The sequence below is a fragment of the Falco cherrug genome, chromosome Z (genome assembly GCF_023634085.1).
Source record: "Falco cherrug isolate bFalChe1 chromosome Z, bFalChe1.pri, whole genome shotgun sequence".
NCBI lineage: Eukaryota > Metazoa > Chordata > Aves > Falconiformes > Falconidae > Falco > Falco cherrug.
Window position 1 is genome coordinate 54,458,700 of NC_073720.1, and position 18,432 is coordinate 54,477,131.

General features: G+C 40.2%; 2 protein-coding genes across 10 annotated transcripts in view; one reads left to right on the plus strand and one right to left on the minus strand.

The window, feature by feature from the left end:
- Positions 1-18,432, plus strand: part of IDUA (alpha-L-iduronidase) — a 48,222-nt gene that overhangs the window by 16,332 nt on the left and 13,458 nt on the right. For all 5 annotated transcript variants that reach the window (XR_008730185.1, XM_055698642.1, XM_055698640.1 and 2 more), the window contains exons 3-6: positions 16,073-16,155; positions 16,725-16,832; positions 17,456-17,551; positions 18,114-18,316. Coding sequence is in view for 4 of the 5 variants with exons in the window: in XM_055698642.1 (XP_055554617.1) it covers positions 16,073-16,155; positions 16,725-16,832; positions 17,456-17,551; positions 18,114-18,316 (490 nt within the window). In the remaining variant the exon portion in view is untranslated. The remainder of the gene's footprint in view (positions 1-16,072; positions 16,156-16,724; positions 16,833-17,455; positions 17,552-18,113; positions 18,317-18,432) is intronic.
- The window catches only part of SLC26A1 (solute carrier family 26 member 1), a 37,292-nt gene that overhangs the window by 8,974 nt on the left and 9,886 nt on the right, over positions 1-18,432 (minus strand). The window contains exons 3-5 of one of the 5 annotated variants that reach the window (XM_055698638.1): positions 9,179-9,277; positions 6,224-6,306; positions 2,872-2,950 (exon numbers count right to left, since the gene is read on the minus strand). Coding sequence is in view for 1 of the 5 variants with exons in the window: in XM_027816153.2 (XP_027671954.1) it covers positions 1,235-1,238; positions 2,895-2,960 (70 nt within the window). In the remaining 4 variants the exon portion in view is untranslated. The other 4 variants (XM_027816151.2, XM_005446864.4, XM_027816153.2 and 1 more) reach the window with 4 other exon arrangements.

Here is an 18,432-nt window from a genome sequence, read left to right on the forward strand (position 1 = left end):
GTTATTTTTAATTGTATTTTGATGTTTGGAATCTTCACAGTTAAGTTTTTTCAAGTTGTCCTTGACCATATAAGCAAAACCAAAAAGCTTTTAATTTTTTTTCCCCTGCTTGAGCAGAACCAGTGCCTGAACCACCCATTCTTTCACATTAAATGCAGTGACTTTCTCTTGTGAAAAGGAGAAACAGAGCAAAGAACCATTCAAGTCAAACAAACTGCTAACTTTCCAGCTGGCCCTAGTCCCACCTTTCTGTCTTTTCACCATGCCACTGACCTGACGGGATCTCTCTGAAGGGGAGGAAACATCCATCACAACATGGTGAGTGGGATTTCTCTTTGCAGATTCCTTGGCAAGGAGTTTCTGCTGGTACACATATAACCATTCTGGCTAGTTGAGTTGTTCTTGTTGTGAAACGGCACAGCCCCAAAAAACTTTATTCTGATGCATCCTTTTGTCTTCCCATTATGATTGTCCACCAGAAAATCTGAAGCTGTATCTCTAGGAAGTCCAAGAGCGAGTAGGCAGGGTGAGCCTGCTTCTTTATGCTAAGGTCTCTTAAATGCTGTATTCAGGACAGAAGTCTGACTATATCACAACTGTATGCTAGAATCACTCACTCTTGCAGAAATAGTGATTGCGAGTGTTAATTTAGGATAGAGCCCTTTAGTTTGAGCCAGGTGATGCAATTTTCTTTATGTTCGAACTATGGAAAATCAGCTAAAAATCTAATGTGGTAGAGCAGGTTTTGTATTTATCACCTGAAGTTCCACTGTATTTTTGTTGCATAAATACAGAAAAAACATGAGAGACAGTTTGGCTAAGCATTTGATTTAAAACACATATAGATGTTGATTAAACTGTTCATGTTACTCATCTTTCATACTAGCAACATTTTCTGCCTATAAGAAACCTCTCTTGGTCTCTCATGGCTATGACTACATTACTATTCTGGTTTTGAGCATAACACAGTTTTGAAAAAAATCCCTGGTTAGCCTCGTTTACAGTGCATAGATTCAATGTACAGAGACATGTTAGGCTTGCAAACCAGACACTTTTTCAGTGGAAAGTAACCCAGAAGCTCTGCCCCAGTGCACTCGACCCTTTATGGTAGCATAAAGTCCTGAGCCAGCAATTGGTTCTTTGGGTAAATTTGAACAGATGTGGTGAGGACATTTAGTCTGTGCAACCTGACTGGTCTGAAATAAAATCCCCTGAAATGCATACCATACGGTACAATGCTGCTTTAGCACCTACTACTTTGATTTATTAATCTGTTTTGTTGTGCAGAATTACTTAGAAATGTCAACATAACCTATGATTTTTAGAAGGATCAAGTGACAGAACAAGTGAAATGGTATTTCTCTTTGTCTTGCATAAGCTATTGTATTTTCAGCTTTAGAGCATCAAGACCTAGATGTACTTGGAAGCAGGCTTCAGCAACGTGCCAGCAACCAAAACCCTTTATTTAACTGACTGACCTGAGCACTGACCTCGCAAGCTTTCAGGCTATAGGCAAAGAATGTTGCAGTGCTTTTTAGAAATATCATGTGAAACTTCATGAGCTTAGTTTTTTACTAAATTTGGGAAAAGGACTGTGGCTTCAAAGCATTTTCCCATTAAGTTTCAATGTTGTGCTAATGCAAAATTGAAAGAGGAAAAAATATTACAGTTTATTGGTCTCTGTGAGTCAGAAAAGGCAGAACATTAGTCTTAAATCCTCTACAAATTAACACTGCTATACTAAGAAGTTACTCTAAGAGTCAAGCAGTCTTTTAGATTTGTGTGTTTCTAATTAAAATCTCCAATTCACAACTTCTACGTACAGCTATAGATTGATCTAGGATTTCCAAGCCAAGTTAGGCTCCTTTTCAAATGCCTGCATTTGCCAGCAGCTGTGGTTCAATTCATATTTTCCCAAGGACTCTCAGTGCAGTGTCCCACTGGGTAAGATGACAACCATGACATGTAACAGTCCCAGAGGTGACGAGCAGGCTACAGCAGAACTCACACAGCCAGCCAGCAGCTGTTGTTAAAGGCTGGCCCATCAGATCATTGTTGGGAATGATCAGACCTTGGAAATAAATGATCAAGCAGTTTCACTGTTCCTCCAGGGGCTGGTTTTTTTCAGGGGTTCCAGAACGTGCTCGTCAAAATATTGGCGTGCACTTGAAGGCAAGGCAGCGTTACTCTTCTGGAGAGTCCTAGGGCATGACCACTAAAAAGATATTTTCTGTGGGGTCAAAGAATATTCCTAAATATCAGACTTCTTGCTTTGGGAAAGGTAGCTGGTCCAAAGTGAAGGTCTGATTTTTAAAAAAATCTTCCAAGACAGCTTTCCAAGACCTTAGTCACCAGCCACAGAGCTAAACACTATGCTGTTTTCTGCCCTGTGGTTTTGCTGGAGTTTGTTGAGTCACATTCTCATGTTTTTTCCTGTTGCCTTCTGTGATATCTTGGGTTTACAACAGGCAATGAGGACAATACTTTGGAAACATTCTTTCATATTTAATTACTAAGAACATGCTCAGTTTTAATAATAATTTATACTTTGAGAACCAGACAAGCATCATATAGGCCACTTTTCTTAACTACAAATAAAAACTAACCAAATGGCTGGTCTTGAACTCCCAAATCAGGGTTTGCAGGAAAGATTATTTTCATACCAATTGCAGCTGGCTATGTGTTTTACAAACCTTTGCCCAGTATCTACCTTATAATTAATATTTATGAGAAACAGAATAATGACAGAATTTAAAAAGCATCACCAGTTTGCAAACTGACTGAAAAGAGACAGTTTTGCACCTTTGCAAACAGGCAAAGAATGAATAAAACCTGAGCTCAGAGGTGTGGGAGGGCAGGCAAATCTCTTACCTGGATAGCTTTTTGACAGGAACGTTCGGCTCTGTTTTTGCACGTTGGAATGAATGAACGTCTTCAGTCAGGCTTTGCTCTATTTGCATAAAGGATAATTATTAGCTAAGTATTCCTCAAGGGAAGAATGGGTAATTATGGAATCTTGAGCTTGCTGCTTGGTAGTGTGTTGCCACTTGTACCGCTCTGAAAACTTGATATATGTGCAGCACTCACTGAGGATTTGAGTTTAAATAATGTGTAAGATTATTAATTAACTAACGCTGATCCAAAAATTATGCTGAGTTCAGGCTAGTACATCTCTGACCTTTGAAGCTGCTTCTCATCTGAGATTTGACCTGGTTTATGCATCCTCATATAGCACTAGCTTTTGATTTTGCGTTTTCAAGGTATAAGAATGGAACTGCAATGTTGCCTGAGATTTGAGCATTTTGTGGGCTGGAATAAGTACTGTGCTGCTCAGCACATAGGATGGGACTGTTGGAGGTCAGAGTTCCATTTCTACACGTCAGCACGTTCAGATCACAAGATCTGTTGTTGCTTCTGTAAACAGAAGACTGTAAAATGTAGGCAGATCAGCAGAACAAAGACTGACTGTCTGTTCATTCTTGTGAGGTATGTAAGTGACTGAGTCCCGTCTCAGCTCTTTGGATAGGTGCAGACCTGTCCAAATGATAAATAATCATCCATTTCTTCTTCTTGACAAAGGTGATAGTTTATGTTTAATGGTTACTAAGCGGTGTAGATTAACAGTTGGAGCAGAAGGCCAGGTCTCCCAGGAACTGTGTTCAGTTGGCCTAGAAGTTAAGGGATGAGGAAGTATGTTTCTCAGCCAAGGAAGAACATGAACATGCATGCAATAAGAATCTGAGGTGGGAAGTGCAAGGTCTGAAAAAGACTGTGTTGCTGGATAGACAAACATGGTGCCTCCTTTCCTGCCAGCAGGAGTGCTTGCAGGGGGGTGCTGTGCACAAGCATGTCTACAGAGGGCCAGGTTACAACATTGTCTTTTATCCCAGCACAAAAAGTTGTTTGCTGCTTTTTAAAAATAAAAAGAAAAGTTGACAATTACGGAAGTGAAAAGTCAAAACACCAACACGAAGGTGGAACAGAAGAGGAAGCACATATCACCTCTGTGCTCAACTAGTCATAGATTCGTAAAACTACTGGCTGTTATCAAGAACTCAAACTTGGTGACAGTAGTTGTGACATTCTAATCCCAAAAGTTAAAGGTGGTCATTTAATTCTTAGTAACATCCTCTTTCTTGCCCCTTCCCTGTAGAAAGTCTTGTCAAGCATTCCTGTTCTTTTGCCATTCCCAAGGTAGCTCTAAGAATAAAAGGGAAGCAGTTGCACTTAATTTGCATAATGAATTTTGTACACTGGTGGCAGTAAAATAGTGTGTCTGTTTAGTCTTGTGCACCACAGAATAGAAAATGGCTTTATTGCTTCTGTTGATTTCTTTTCAGGCCTGTAAGATAAAGTGACTTGAACTCAGTCTCTCAAATTTGTTCTTTCATCCATTTTACTACATAATTCTTAGAACCAAGAGTCATCTTCTCTAATGACCTCTTAAAATGTTCAAGCCATCTGCTTCAAGACCAAAGTAAGGTTGGCTACTCTGTCCTCCTTTAGAGCATGTTTCCAGTATTTGCAAACTGTGCAACTTCTGTCTAGTATTTGCAGTCCTGGAATTTGCAAAATAATTGGGTTTTGCCCCACTTACCTTGTTGGGGTTTTTGGTTTTTTTTTTCCCCCCAAAGAAACCTCTGCATTTCTCTCCACAGCATTTTTCCTAATATCAGGCTCGTAAAGGTACCACAGGATGTTTGCATTATAACTTGACCCCTACCATATAGAGTCGGTTTTAACTTTGTTGTGGCTCAGGCTAGCCTAAAAATAGTGCTTTCTGAAATCTAAAAAAAAAATTCAAATCATAATTTTGAGATACATGAACACTGTTTAGGCACAGCACCATTCAAGTGGGGCTGAATATGTCTGGACAGGACAATTCCACATGGGAAAAAAACCTGACAAAATGAAGCAGTCTCTTATTCTGTCTCTAGGAGTTGTGAAAATAATCTAATTTTGGAGAAACTACATTTTATGATGAATAAGCTTTACTTAACATACAAAAGTATTGATAGCAGAAGGTTCATCACTGCTTTAATTATAGGGATCCTAATCCACACTACATAGCATGAAGCAATTCATCAAGGCTTCAGGCCAGCAATAATTCTGAGTGTGCAGCCCCTGGCATCCTGGTTGAGTTCCACTGACACTAACAAGGCAGGACTCAGTTTTAGAAGAACTGTGTTTCCATGTCACATGCTCAGTTGTGTATTTAACAAACAATGGTAATTGGCCAAAATAACCAAAAGACATGCTACAATGAAACATCTATCATCAACAATAGAAACTACATTAAAAAAGAAAAGACCGTTGACCAATAATTGAGAGTTTACAGATGATTTTCCTTTGTGTGACTTACTATTTATCCTTATAAACAGATGCCTAGTATTAACTGGAGTAAGAACTGCAAAAGGTTAAAAGCAAAATCTACCTGGTGGTATTTGTGAAATAAATGCTGTAAACATATGAAACATATTTGGCTTTGTTGACACACTTACTTGAGAATTTCAAAGATCTCAGAATAATTCACAACATTACTACATACAATTCATATCCAGTAACCTAATTATATGCTTAAAGAAATAACACTGAATTAATATTACAGGGAATATTAATCATACAGGGAAAATTAATCATAGAATCACAGAACCATAGTTAAAAGTGTTTGTTTACAGGGCTACTATCAATAACATCAAATATTCAAAAGTACATACGACAAATAGCCTTGTTCTTCCTTCTGTGCAAGTGTTTGAAGTTCATAAATTCAGCGAATCATAAAAAACACTTAAGACTGATGTCTGAATTATTTGAAATGCCCTCAAGCCTCAATTAGTCTACAGTTTGTCTTTATACCATAGTGACCAGGTGATGTGCTTAAAAGGCATACATTTTATTGCTATTTAATAGGAAAGATGAGAGAACTAAAAATAAGCACCTACTCTTTAAAAACCTCTATGTGCTATCCCTGACAGTCCTTCTCTAGCTGTTGCAAGTGTCCAGCACAGCTGAAAATTATGTGTATGTGGGAGGGAAGCGACATGTTATTGATTAGCTTTTTTTTTAAAAAAAAAATCTTCTGTAGTCCCTGCTGCAGGAGAAACCTTTGAAATCTGCAGGTTCAGTGCAAATGCATCTATTCAAAACAGAGTAAGACCATCCTTTACTATGCATCCCTCGTTCTGTTTCCCATTACAAACAGAAACAATTGATCAGCACTTACCAGAGGCACAAAGTAGCTGCAGTAGCTCCACAACTGATTTCTTATCAGCACACAGTAGCACAGTTCCCCAGGAGCACAGCTTTCTACAAGAGTAGATTAGAAATTCTGTATTTATGGTTTGTGTCTGTCCAATGCTATTACTCCAATGGTGTTTACAGTGAGATAACATATATAAACAGTAGCTCTGGAAAAAAATCTTTGTCCTGTAGAGTGTAATCACAGGTGGAAGATAAGCTTAAAATCATTATATTGCAGGGGCTGGTGGTAATCTCTGCCTTCTTACTCATCCCTGCTATTTTATTTAATAGAGCAGTTGCAGTGCATGGGGATCAACTAGAAGTGCAGTTCTGACTTAGCTTTATCAGTTTCACTTTTTTTGTGAAGGGTTTTGTATACTTAACTTGAATTAAACAAAAAAATAATGTATTAAATGGGATTTAATGTGTGGAACTGTCCTTACACACAGTGTTGAGCTGTCTATGGTTATTAATGGAGTTGTGTCCTCTGAAAAAAGTATTTTTATTAAAATACATCATGGAGGGAATCTTAATGTCTAGGAAGACTTTACGTACCTGCCACTGCCATTGAGTGTGAAATGCATGAGCTTGTTTGCCTGGTAAACAAAACTGCCTGTTGTTTCATCCCTGAACAGCCAGAACTGTGGTACCAAAGCCTGCTTATTGATTGGTTTAGGATGAACATTACCACTGATATTTGTAAATCTTAAGTGGTGAATTTACTGTAGCAAGGATTGTCTCTCAGGAATACTGAAGCTTCTTTGCCCATTCCTTGCATTCATGCGTAATCCTAACTGGATATTCAAAACCCATTTCTGTGTACAAATAAAATAGAGTTTCTTACTGCATTGTGAGGTAAATTTTCCTGTTTCATAAGAACAGAATGTAATGCACTTTTATGCTGAAAAGGGAGGTATTTTTCATATTAGTGGAAACTGTTTGGGATGGGGGAAGAAAGAAGAAAAAAGGATTATAGATGACATGAAGACTCATGGAGTGGAAGAGCTGTCACTGCTGTATTTAATAATACATCACTAGCCTGAATTGTAATGCCAAAACCAGGTTTGGAATAGATCAGCTTTCAGTTTATAGACATGCAGGTTTGCATCTCATTGAAAACTCCCTATAGATGCTATTAATTGGTTTTACCTCCTTAATTGTAAGAGGTTTTGCTATGTTTTACATTCAAGAGCAAAAAACAGACACTGGGATGCCATTTGAAGTGCTGCTCTTTCCAGTATTGGGTTATAGCGCTCTTTTGTTAGTTCTGAAGTATTCAGAAACCACTCATCCCAAAAATTCTGCAAGATAGGAGCAAGACAGTGGATGACACATTCATTGTGCTTTTTCACCATCAATTAAACATCAGTAAAATATTAGGAAATTAACGTGGTATCATTTAGTGAAGCTCTTCTAATTTTTGTTTTGCAAATAAGTGATATATTCAAGTTAGACATACAGTTGCCTGTGGGCAGGCAATGATTAATATAGAAAGACACACCTGAAAGTACATCTGCCATGCAAATATATCCAGGAGCAGCTGGACTTCGTCAGACACCATGTGCTATCTGTACTTTTTAGAGAAGTACATCAGCTGAGAAGTCTGGCTGCAAATCACTACACCTGCAGTGCTTGGCTCCATGTCTTTCTCTTCTTAGACCATTCGTTAGTTGTCCTGTTAGATGCCTCTCAATACAGATCTCACCAAGTGGAAACAAGTTTTGAGAATGTAAGATGGAAAAAGTTAGACACCTCATGAAAGTAACACAGCGTGCATTAATGCAACATTTCAGGTCCAGTTGCAGTATGTTTGTGGAATCTATGATGATCCTGGGTGCTTGCAAGATGTACAGAGCAGACTAAGTAGAGCATTGTTGAATTTGGTTCTTCTTGCATATTTGGCAGCAGGAAGGGCAACCATTCCAACTCCTTGTTGTTATAATACAACAGTAAATAAGCCATGTCCTGTGCTATAATTGGATTCACTTACTTTTGGACTATATTTCCACATAGGACTAACAGGCAAAAGAATAGAATGAGCATAAACAGAAAATAAAGATGTGAAAATGAAGGAGTGACAGTAACAGTACTGTGAAATGAAGCCACGTACCATGGAGACTTGTTACTGAAGGTGCGGTATTAGGCTGGGTGCTTGAATTAGAATGCTGGATGCATACAGAGAACAGTTCTGTTGCTGCTTGGAAAGAAAAGTTCAGTGACAGCTCTCCCAGGCAGTGCCGAAAAGAGTTATGTGCTTGAAGCAAGTAAGTTTTAGCACTTGGTTATCATTCCTTTTCCTTGTGCATCTCAAAAGTCACCCTTTAATCTTCATTTTGGATTTAGTCTCCCTATCCCCTCTTTCTAAAACTTTTCCTTATAGATGACATTATTTGGAGTTGCATCATCAAGAACAGTATAAAACTACAATGAATATTATACATAGAGCCATGTGTTATGCAGGAGGAAATCACTTCCATACATCAAACTCAATCAGAAAGAAAGGTGTCCTGTAGCAGCCCAGCTCACATACAGTGAGCCTACTCACTATATAGACTGAGCCTGCTTTTCAGGCACTGACTGAGCCTTTGAATTTGTAGTGAACAATTAGTGAAAAAGCATTTTCTACTACTGGATTTGCCTTATTGTTATTTCATTACTTCTCTTTGTGAATGAGTGTAGATACAACGGATCTCAACAAGCGATCACAACAAGATCTCACAACAGTCAAAATTATCCATGCCTAGATGATCTGATTGGATGTGTTTGCGTGTTCGGAGAGGCAAGACACTGAAATACCTTATAGCTTTTGCCTAGATTGCTACGCTTTTGTAGCCTGTTTCCCCTTTTACATCTTGAATTTGTTTTAAAAGGGAGGGAGTGAGGGGAGGGGGGAGACAAGACACAACAGTCTAACGATATTCCTAGCAAGCTAACTCACCTTGGCACAGGAAGCTGTTGATGCTTTGTCTGCCTCTCGTCCCCCCACACACAGCACGCTCATTGCTGAAAGGACTGAGGCTGTGCTCACAAAAGCAGGCTGAGTAAGAAATGGAAAATCATAGGCCGTGATTAGCATCAGCTTGAAAGCATTCATTGTTTGCTTACACTTCTATGCATGTGAGTTTTAGCCAGATCACAACAAAGATTTTGTGAGTTGCTTTGCAAGGTGAAGCTCAAATAACGCTGATTTCAAAAAGGAAAGAAGGTAATTAAGATGCTGTATAAATCAAAGTCAATTCTATTTTTATGTATTTAAAAAAAGAAAAAGATTCAGCTGAATGCACAGCCTCCTCGCCAGCTTGTGGAAGAGGCAGTGATTTCCAATAAATAACAGAGGATGCATTTTGCATTTTTGAAGCCAGTTTATTCCTAAACCACAAAGATTCATACCCGTCCTTCTTTTTGCGCATGTGTCATGCTGGCTGGTTGTATGGATGGATTAACTGTGACAAGCTGTGACATCAGCAAGGGCTGGATGCTGCCTGGCTATGTGGATTTGTAATGCATCCTCCCATTATTGCTGGGCTGACTCATGCACACTTTAGGGTGAGTGAATTATGCATGTTATGGGCCCGGGCAGCACGGACTGAATGAAGTCTTCAGTATTGTGCTCCTGTGCAGAAGCTGTGCCATAATTGTAAAGCAAGCAGATTTTCAGTCCCTGCTTATACAAACAATATAGCTGAGAAGCAAATGCAGGCAAGTATTAATGCTAACAAATAAATGAAGAAGTAATAAAGTATGCCAGTTCTTTAGCATGGATGCAGTAGTCTTTGGCCTTGTAACTTTGAAAAAGCCTCTGAATGAAGTTTTAGATCTGCAAAGCACATGTGAAAAGCACAGGTTGTGTTTTGCCTGAGGACTGCCAAGGAGGAAGAATCGGTGTTCATGAACCTGAAAAGGTCAAGTGATCATGGTTATTTTGGGATATGGGGATTTCATGGAAGGCAGCCAATTTACCATATCATAATGATCACAGGAAGCCAGAGCACATGGAGCAAGAACATGGTAGAAGCAGCTCTGCTGTAAATGAGTGCTGTATTGTCAACTTCCACTGCATTCAGAAGAGGGAAGTGTTTATTAATAACCCAGGAGCCTGCTGATTTAATAGTTACTTATTAATGATCTTGTGATCAAACCTGAAGTACCAGTCTAGTAGGGATTTTTTGGTTGACATTGAGGAAATGTGGAGCAGTAAGTGCTGAGAAGGCAGCCTCTGGAAAGGTGAATGCTAATGATGGCTATCCTACCCTTCATATACTCTGAAGTATCATTTCTGTAGTGCTCATTCTCCCTTAGTATCTGCTTTTACAGTCCAGAGGTTTTCAGAACAAGAAACTTATGTAGAGTTGGTGGTTTTGGAGCAAACAAGGTCTTAGTTACAACCTGAACTTTAAACAGGCTTCATTTAATTCCTCAGAGCTGGAAAAGTAAGTAAAGAACAAGGAGGCAGGATCCTTTTGTGTCGTAACAGGGATGTGGAGGGCAACAAGTTGCCTTCTTGGAAAAGGAAAACTTGCTGACATTTCCTATCTGGAGCTTTTGACCTTCATCTTGAAGATGCTGTGCTCACAGCTTGCATGCTTCACTGTCACTTCAACAGTCTGCTTCTCTGGCTAAAGCAGTAAGTTACTTCTGGAGAACCTGGTAGCAGCAAGAGTTTGAACTGGCATAGTTTATCACTGTTTGTTCCTACTTCTTTCCAGTGAACATTTTGGCTGCGGACACTGAGCTTCTCTCCAGGTTAGACAGGCTTGTATGTCTGTATGGTCCCTAAAATGGTGTCATGGACTCTAGAAAATCAATTTTTTGGGACACTGTATCTAAGGATGCTCCTGATAGTAGTCACCTGCTGCAACTGTTGACCCTTAGTTGACTCATGAGAGGGGGAATTTAATTATCATGAATATTTACACTTATCAGAACAATGATGACTGTGCTACCATTGGTCCACATCTGGGCACCATGGCCAAGGGAGTGTATGCTTGCAGGAAACAGCTTACAAGGCCAAAGATGGTCTGGCACACAGCTAAGCATCTCTATCAAATGAATAATGGTGTGTAATATGTTCATTCTCTGAACAGACACCATAGCAGGGTAGTGGCTTAGACTGCTCTTTCACTTCTTTCTAAGACTGTAACACAGAAAACCTATGGAACAGTGTCTTTTTCTAGGTGGCTCCCTCATGGAGTGCACCTTTCAAATCTGAGGTCAGCCAATACCCTGCTGAATAATCTTGTTTACTGTTAAGATGTCATTTGCACCTCTCCTTTGCCAAAAGCTTGTGCCAGTGTTCTGTGTGCTAGTTCTTGGCAGCATTTGCCACTAGGCAAGCAGTCTTTTCCAGCAGAAGCTCCCAGTGAGGCTGTAAGCAGACTCCGCTGCCTTGGGAGTGGTGCTAGCCAGCCACTGTGGCCAGTCTACCAGAAGAGAGGCTGTTCTCAGACATTGGTGAAAGCAAGCCAGATTATGGTAGCTTCTGATGTGCATGGTAACTGTCCACCAGAAATGTAGAGGGAGGCCACATCAGCTGAGTGAGAATGTCAGGATGAGAAAGTGTATAGATATTTCCCAATCGTATCAATCCTAGGTCAGACAAAGCTCTCTTCAAAGCTCTGTTGATGGTTACCTTACTTGTTACCTTAGGGTTCCTAAACAGGCTGTGAGCTACTGACAGAGGTCAGCCACAAGGCTTCCTATCCCAGGAAATTTGTTCAGTACATTACAGTAAAGTTTGATAAAGTTAGCTTGACGTGTAATCAGAGATTCAGTACTTGACTGAAGATTACCTGGAATGGAAACACTCCCTGCCTGTGTTTTTCTTGCTCTCTTCTCTGTAGATAAGATACTTGGTCCAATGTCTGCGTGTGCACTTGCTTCCGAGGGCATGCAACGATGTTCCTGAGCAGGATCAACCCAGGGCAGAACAGAAGCAGCAGATTACTGGACACAAGAGGGAAGCTGTAGCTGTAGGCTAAGGAGCAGTATCCACAGCTGTACTAACCAGGGCAGACCTGGCTGTGATGCAGGGTGTTCACAGCCAAAGCTAGCTTACCCCTGCCCTCCCGAGAGATTAAGTTTGTTGATGGGAGTAGGCTGAAAGTGGTGTGAATAAGAAGCACAATATGATTATCTTACAACACTTCGGCAGCCTATCCAGCCTGTGCACCTGAAAAGGATTTCCTTCCATACTGGAAAAACCTTACTCCAGTAAAGGGAGGCAAGCGGACAGATGTTAACCTGGGCCTGTAACCTTTGACTCAGCAAAGGATGTCCCACAAAGCAAGCCTCTCCAAGGATGTGAGCACCAAGATTTTATGACAGCCAGCAGACTCTGCTCCATACTTATCATTACTCTTCATGTTCACAACACCATTGTTGCTCTTAGGAGCAAGCATGTACAAATGGGTCTTGAACTGACACCATGACAAAGACTGGAAAGACATCTCACCAGTGGGCAGGAGTGTCTGCAGTATAGCAGTCTGAGGCCTGGGTCTTATATTGGTGCCAGGAAGCCAGTAAGCATGTTTTAGGGTCATTGCTTGTTATGACTGAAGATGATGAAGGCCTTATCTGGCAGGTCTCCCAGAAAAAGCCTAGTTGAGGAACATTTGAAAGGCAGACATAGACAAGACAGTGATCGCTGTTCCACATCGAAATGCCCAACGGCAAACCATGAACAATCCCAGTCTGGCAAGCACTCACATGACATGACAAGGACATAACCTTCTGCATGTTCGTAAGTGAAGATAGTGGTGTCTAGAAACCATAACTTAAGGGTAGAGAGATCAGAAGATGAGCAGGCCAAAAAAAAAGAAGACTGTAAAAGTCTGTGAGCCTGCTACCAAGGACCCAGTCATAGGTCTGCGGTGCTGCACCAGCAGGTCCTAGGTCAGATATACCAAGCTGTTTTGAACAACTTTGACAATGTTAAGTGAATTTATCCTGGGTCTGGGACTTACCTTGTCACATGCCTGTGACAGTTTTGATATGGTCTTCAGTGTCCTAAAATTATATTTATAGGACTCCTGGTAACAGCCTGATAGTTGAGCCAATCTTCCCCCTGCAGAATGTTTGTAAATAATACCAGCTTGTGAGATTCCTGCTGTGCCCCATGCATGGCAGTCAGCACAGCTTCCAGACACCTCATGGCATGCAACCATGCAACCCAAATTCTAGTGGTACTGTATAGGTTATGTAAAAAAAAAAAAAAAAAAAAAAAAATCAACCATCAACTGCACATCAGAAAAGTAGTATGGGTGCGGATAAGATCAAGATCTGAGAAAGCTGCAATCCTAGCAGTTAAGTAATAGTTTCACTAATAGGAGCATACTGCCTTAATCCAATTGCAAGCAAGAAAAGATTCCCATGAAGTGACAGATCAGCCCAAGGATATAAGAAGTACCTCTACATCTACACATATAACACAGGATCTCATGTACTGTCACTTCAGTCATGGCTAGCAATGGCATTCTGTTTTACATGTTTTACTTAATTGATACAGGAGGAGAAATGTGCTGGGTCCTTAAGTGTACATGCATCACATCGAAGGCCTTATTTTCCTGTATGTTTTCACATAGTACTGTGTAGACCTTAGACTGGAGTCAGGAAGACAATAGCTCTTTTGCTATTATCTAAATGGTGTTATTAAGTTTTTACAAGACAGTACAGTTAATCATTCTTATGCTCACTGACTGTAAGTGTGCATGTAAGCAAATATTTCAATAGAACACAGGGTACAACTGGAAATAGTTAATGGATCTGAGGGAGTAGAGCTACCTTTTGCAACAGAATATTTGTCTTTGAACTTTGGAATAGGACTGTCAGACTTTTTTTTTTTAACCTCTGTCTAAGCAAAAAAAAAACCCCAAGTTCCAAATGGCTGTTCTTTCATTCAGCAGTAATTTCTAAAATGCTCTTATGGCTACTAAAGTAAATAAATATCTTTCTGCTCCATTTGACTCTGGCAGGAGCTGCAAGCCCATCAATGGCTGCAGACATGACAATTTCTGTCCTGGTGGTAGGGCATACTTTAAAAGAGAAAAGCCAGCTGCAGGTCTTTGGTAGAGGAGTGTGACCATGCATGGGCTGAGATTGTGTGCTTGGTTACATCACAGATGGAGCTGGTACAGTGGATATAGCTTATGTTACATCTGTTTTGCCTGTCCTATTTTCATCTTCCATATCATAGTCGGAGATGCTGATGGCACTTTGTCCTCTTCAGGTTGTACACTTCCCTTCTTTATTCCCTAGGCAATTTTGTCTGCCTTTCTTAATTCTCTGGGAACTTTGGGATTGCTAATACAGGTTCTTCACTGAAACCTTCCCTTGGCAAGAAAGCACAGAGGAAAAGCCCAGTCTAAGAGGCTCACAAATGCATGGGAAGGCACAGAAGGAAGTTGTGAATCTCAGCACAGAGCCTATCATTGATTTAAGAGATCTGCCAACTGCCCCATTCACACTTTTTATCCTTTGTGTCCAGCTGGCACTGATCTGTTATAGAAACTGTGTGTGATTGTGTCTCCCCCTTCCATCACATCTAGAACATTGCATCAGCAGTTCACTTGTACAGATTTCCACCCAAGCAGAAGCAGTGTGCCTGGGAAAGAGTAGGCAAGGCAGCAGAGGCAGGGCTCAGGCTGCACTGTACCAGAGAAATTAGGTGTAGTGCTCTGGCAAGGATGGAGAAATCAGCTTTGAGAGCTGCTGGCAAGACCCTGATCATCCCTCTTATATGACCAGGGCTGGACCTACCTCAGGGGTGCTTACAAAGCCTTTTGCTTAGGGCATACTGAAGTCAGAATTTGGCTTGGGCCAAATGGCTGCAAGTCACACTACCGGAATGTTGTCAACAGAACTTCATTTTTAATTCCTATTTGACACTTCATACTGGCAAAACTTCTGTCTTGTCAGATTTCAGTTAAATCAGGCCACAGATTCAGAAGTTACAGGAAATCATACATTGACCCACATACTACATTATTTTTGTTTTCACTGGATACCAGGCAAGAAAAGCCTTTCAGGAGTTTAAAGGGTATCTTCAAATGTGTCATAGATAAATTTCAAATGCCAGTTTTCATCCCCTGGGTAAAAGAACTCCAGTGTTCCTATACAGGTGCATGCCCAAATTTTACTACCTGTGCTCCTGCAAGATTCATTGGCACAAAGGGGTGCATCATGGGGCTACTCCTAAGTATTTGAACACAGATATTCAAGGCTGGATAAAAGGGTTGCAGCCTGAGGTCCTGGGAATACAGGAGAAGTAGTAAGCAAATGCTAACAATGAAGTAAAAATCACATCGTGTGCATAAATGCAGCATTCTTCGAAAGATACAAAGTTGTTTCTCAGCTGGACCTAAGCCCCTAAGAAGCACTACTAAGAAAGCTGTATTATATATTGCAAATTAAGAGAACATTAAGAGAGACTGCATATGAGACAAGGTGGAAACCAGCTGGCCTAGCAGTAGGTAATCAAATGGAAACGGAAAAAACAGCTTAGCTGAAAGAAGTCTAGGTAAATTTCAGTTCAGCAAAGATGCAGAAATCTTAATATCCTGTTAAAAACTCAAAATCCAGCAAGCAAGTTCATTATATTGCTTCTATTGCTGCTGCTGGAATAGGAAGGGGCATGGGTTGGACAAGAAGCATGACTTGCTTATGGTGAGCACCCATTACTTTAGAGGAGGAAAGTTTGTGTATAATTCTGAGAACATTAGTTACATGTAAATTTAGAGAGCCAGAAGAAGGCAGCCATCTGACCCATTATCTGCAACTAAGTGCCACCTTTGCTATAATATTTATGTTTTTCCTTTTTATTACCTGTATTCTTCAGAGTGATGAATGGGAAACTTCACTACAATTTTACTGCCTTGGATAACCTTATGGATCGCCTGTGGGAAAATAAGCTAATTCCAGGTGAGGGCAGCTCCCTACCTCCACAACGTGCTACATCTGTTTGCCTATGTTGTGCAATCATCAGAGAATTCTTAGCTTTGCCAAAGCTGATTTTGATAAAAATCCATTCTTCTCCTTTTTGCCTTTACCTTATATCCATATAAACACAAAGTGTGAGCAAAACACATTTACAACAATTAAGACAACATGAATAGTTTCACATTGCTTTCAACAACAGTTAGAGATGTATAAATTCGGAAATTACATTAACATGTACCTAAAAGGGCCAGTGAAGCATCTACTCAAAGGTATAGTTTCCACTGAATTTTGGCAAATATCCAGGTTCCCTCTGAGACCTGAATTTATGATGGTAAGTATTAGTATTGATTACTGTAGTCATTGACAAGTAACAAGTTTGAGCAACCTCAAATCTGAAATATTCCCGGTGGGAACATGTTAAAACAGGAAAGCCCATTTAATGATGCTTCTTCATTAACAAGTTTGTTACAGATAATGCAATAATCCCTTTGTTAATCAAAAGTCAATACCATTCACAAAAAAAGAAAACCAATCTTTGATGCCTTTTTTAGGATTTGAATTGATGGGGAATCCATCAGGATATTTTTTTGATTTTGAAGATAAAGAACAGGTAGTAAGGTGGAGAAACTTAATTACACTTCTGGCCAACAGATACATAGGTAAGTTTTGAAAAAAGCCCTTTTATTTGTTCTGTTGTAATCCCTTCTAACTACCTCAAAAAGTTCTGTGTATTGTGATCAATTTCAAGACCCTAGATGTCAGCACAGAACTGGAAAAACGGCATGCCGGAGCAGACAGTGGGATAATAGCTAGTTTTTTTGCTGATCTGTGACTAACATCCTGAATGAGTAGTGTGTTCTGGGTAGCACATTTGGCCTGCCTCTGAGGACTGACTTTTTAACTTTGTTATGTTGTTGTGGTTGTAAACCACCAGCTTGCACTAGGACATGGTAATCTGAATACTTCCCACATGCCAGCTTCAAATATCTCTAATGAGACAGAAGCTGCAACCTGCATTAAGGCGAGGTGAGTTCCCTAACCACAAGGCTGTAATGCACATCACCTCCCTCTCATCTTTCATCTTTTTCAAATATTGCTGTGCTTCATCAAAAATGAGAGATCATTTTGAAACTACCAACACCACATTTCCCTCATTATTAAAAAAGGTAATATATATACCCTGTTATAGCTCTGGGTGCTATTGGATTGTCTGGATCAGTGAGTTAGTAACTGATAGGATTGTCTGAATATGTAGCTCACTAGTAAATGAGGCCTTCTGCAGATAGGTATGGATTGGAACATGTTGCTAAATGGAATTTTGAAACATGGAATGAACCAGACCACCATGACTTCGACAATGTCTCTATGACAGTGAAAGGTAAGCATGTTTTGGAGCACTTACTAGTGTAGTAAAGCGAGACAGGTATGTTGGGTGGGTGGAGGGTTGACAGTGGGAAAGGAGAGATGCTGGCAAAGAAATACGGTAGATAAGAAAGATAAGGAATGTGAAAGTTATATCTAGTCTGTTTTGCTAAGGTCATGTTGCTGATTGATAACACTTTGTTCCCTGCTTGGACATCAGTATAAATACAGGGATAGCAGAACAGGGAAAACAGAAGAGAAGTTACACGAAGAAGATGCAGTTCATTATTTCAATATAAAGTAAGGTTACTGGGGTTAAGTGGGTAAAGGGTGCAAAACTGTTCGTTGATAGATGCATGCTTCGGGAACTTGTCCTCACAAGACCTTTGGAAGAACCTTGTGAATGCAGCTGAGGTTGGATGTCTTCTCATGCTGTCAGTGTATAGGGAAGGGTAGCCTCAGTTTGTGAGGTTCTGCCAATAAATGCAATAATAGAGTTATGACATCTCCCAGTAGTTTTAGATCAAAACTCTGTTTTGAGTTATCGTCTTTGATACATGCATCTGCTCGGACTTCAGGGTTTCTCAACTATTATGATGCCTGCTCAGAAGGATTAAGAGCAGCCAGTCCTCTACTAAAATTTGGAGGGCCTGGGGATTCCTTCCACCCCTTACCAAAGTCACCCATATGCTGGAGTCTTCTGGGTCATTGCTACAATGGAACCAACTTCTTCACAGGGGAAACTGGTGTAAGGCTGGACTACATCTCTCTCCATAAGAAGGTCAGCCCAAGATTTGAATTTAAGGCTATTTTGTTAATCAGCTCAATCCAAGTTACATTTTATTCTGATTTATGAAGTTGATTTCCAGATGAGTGTCCAGCCTGTAGCAGGAAGCA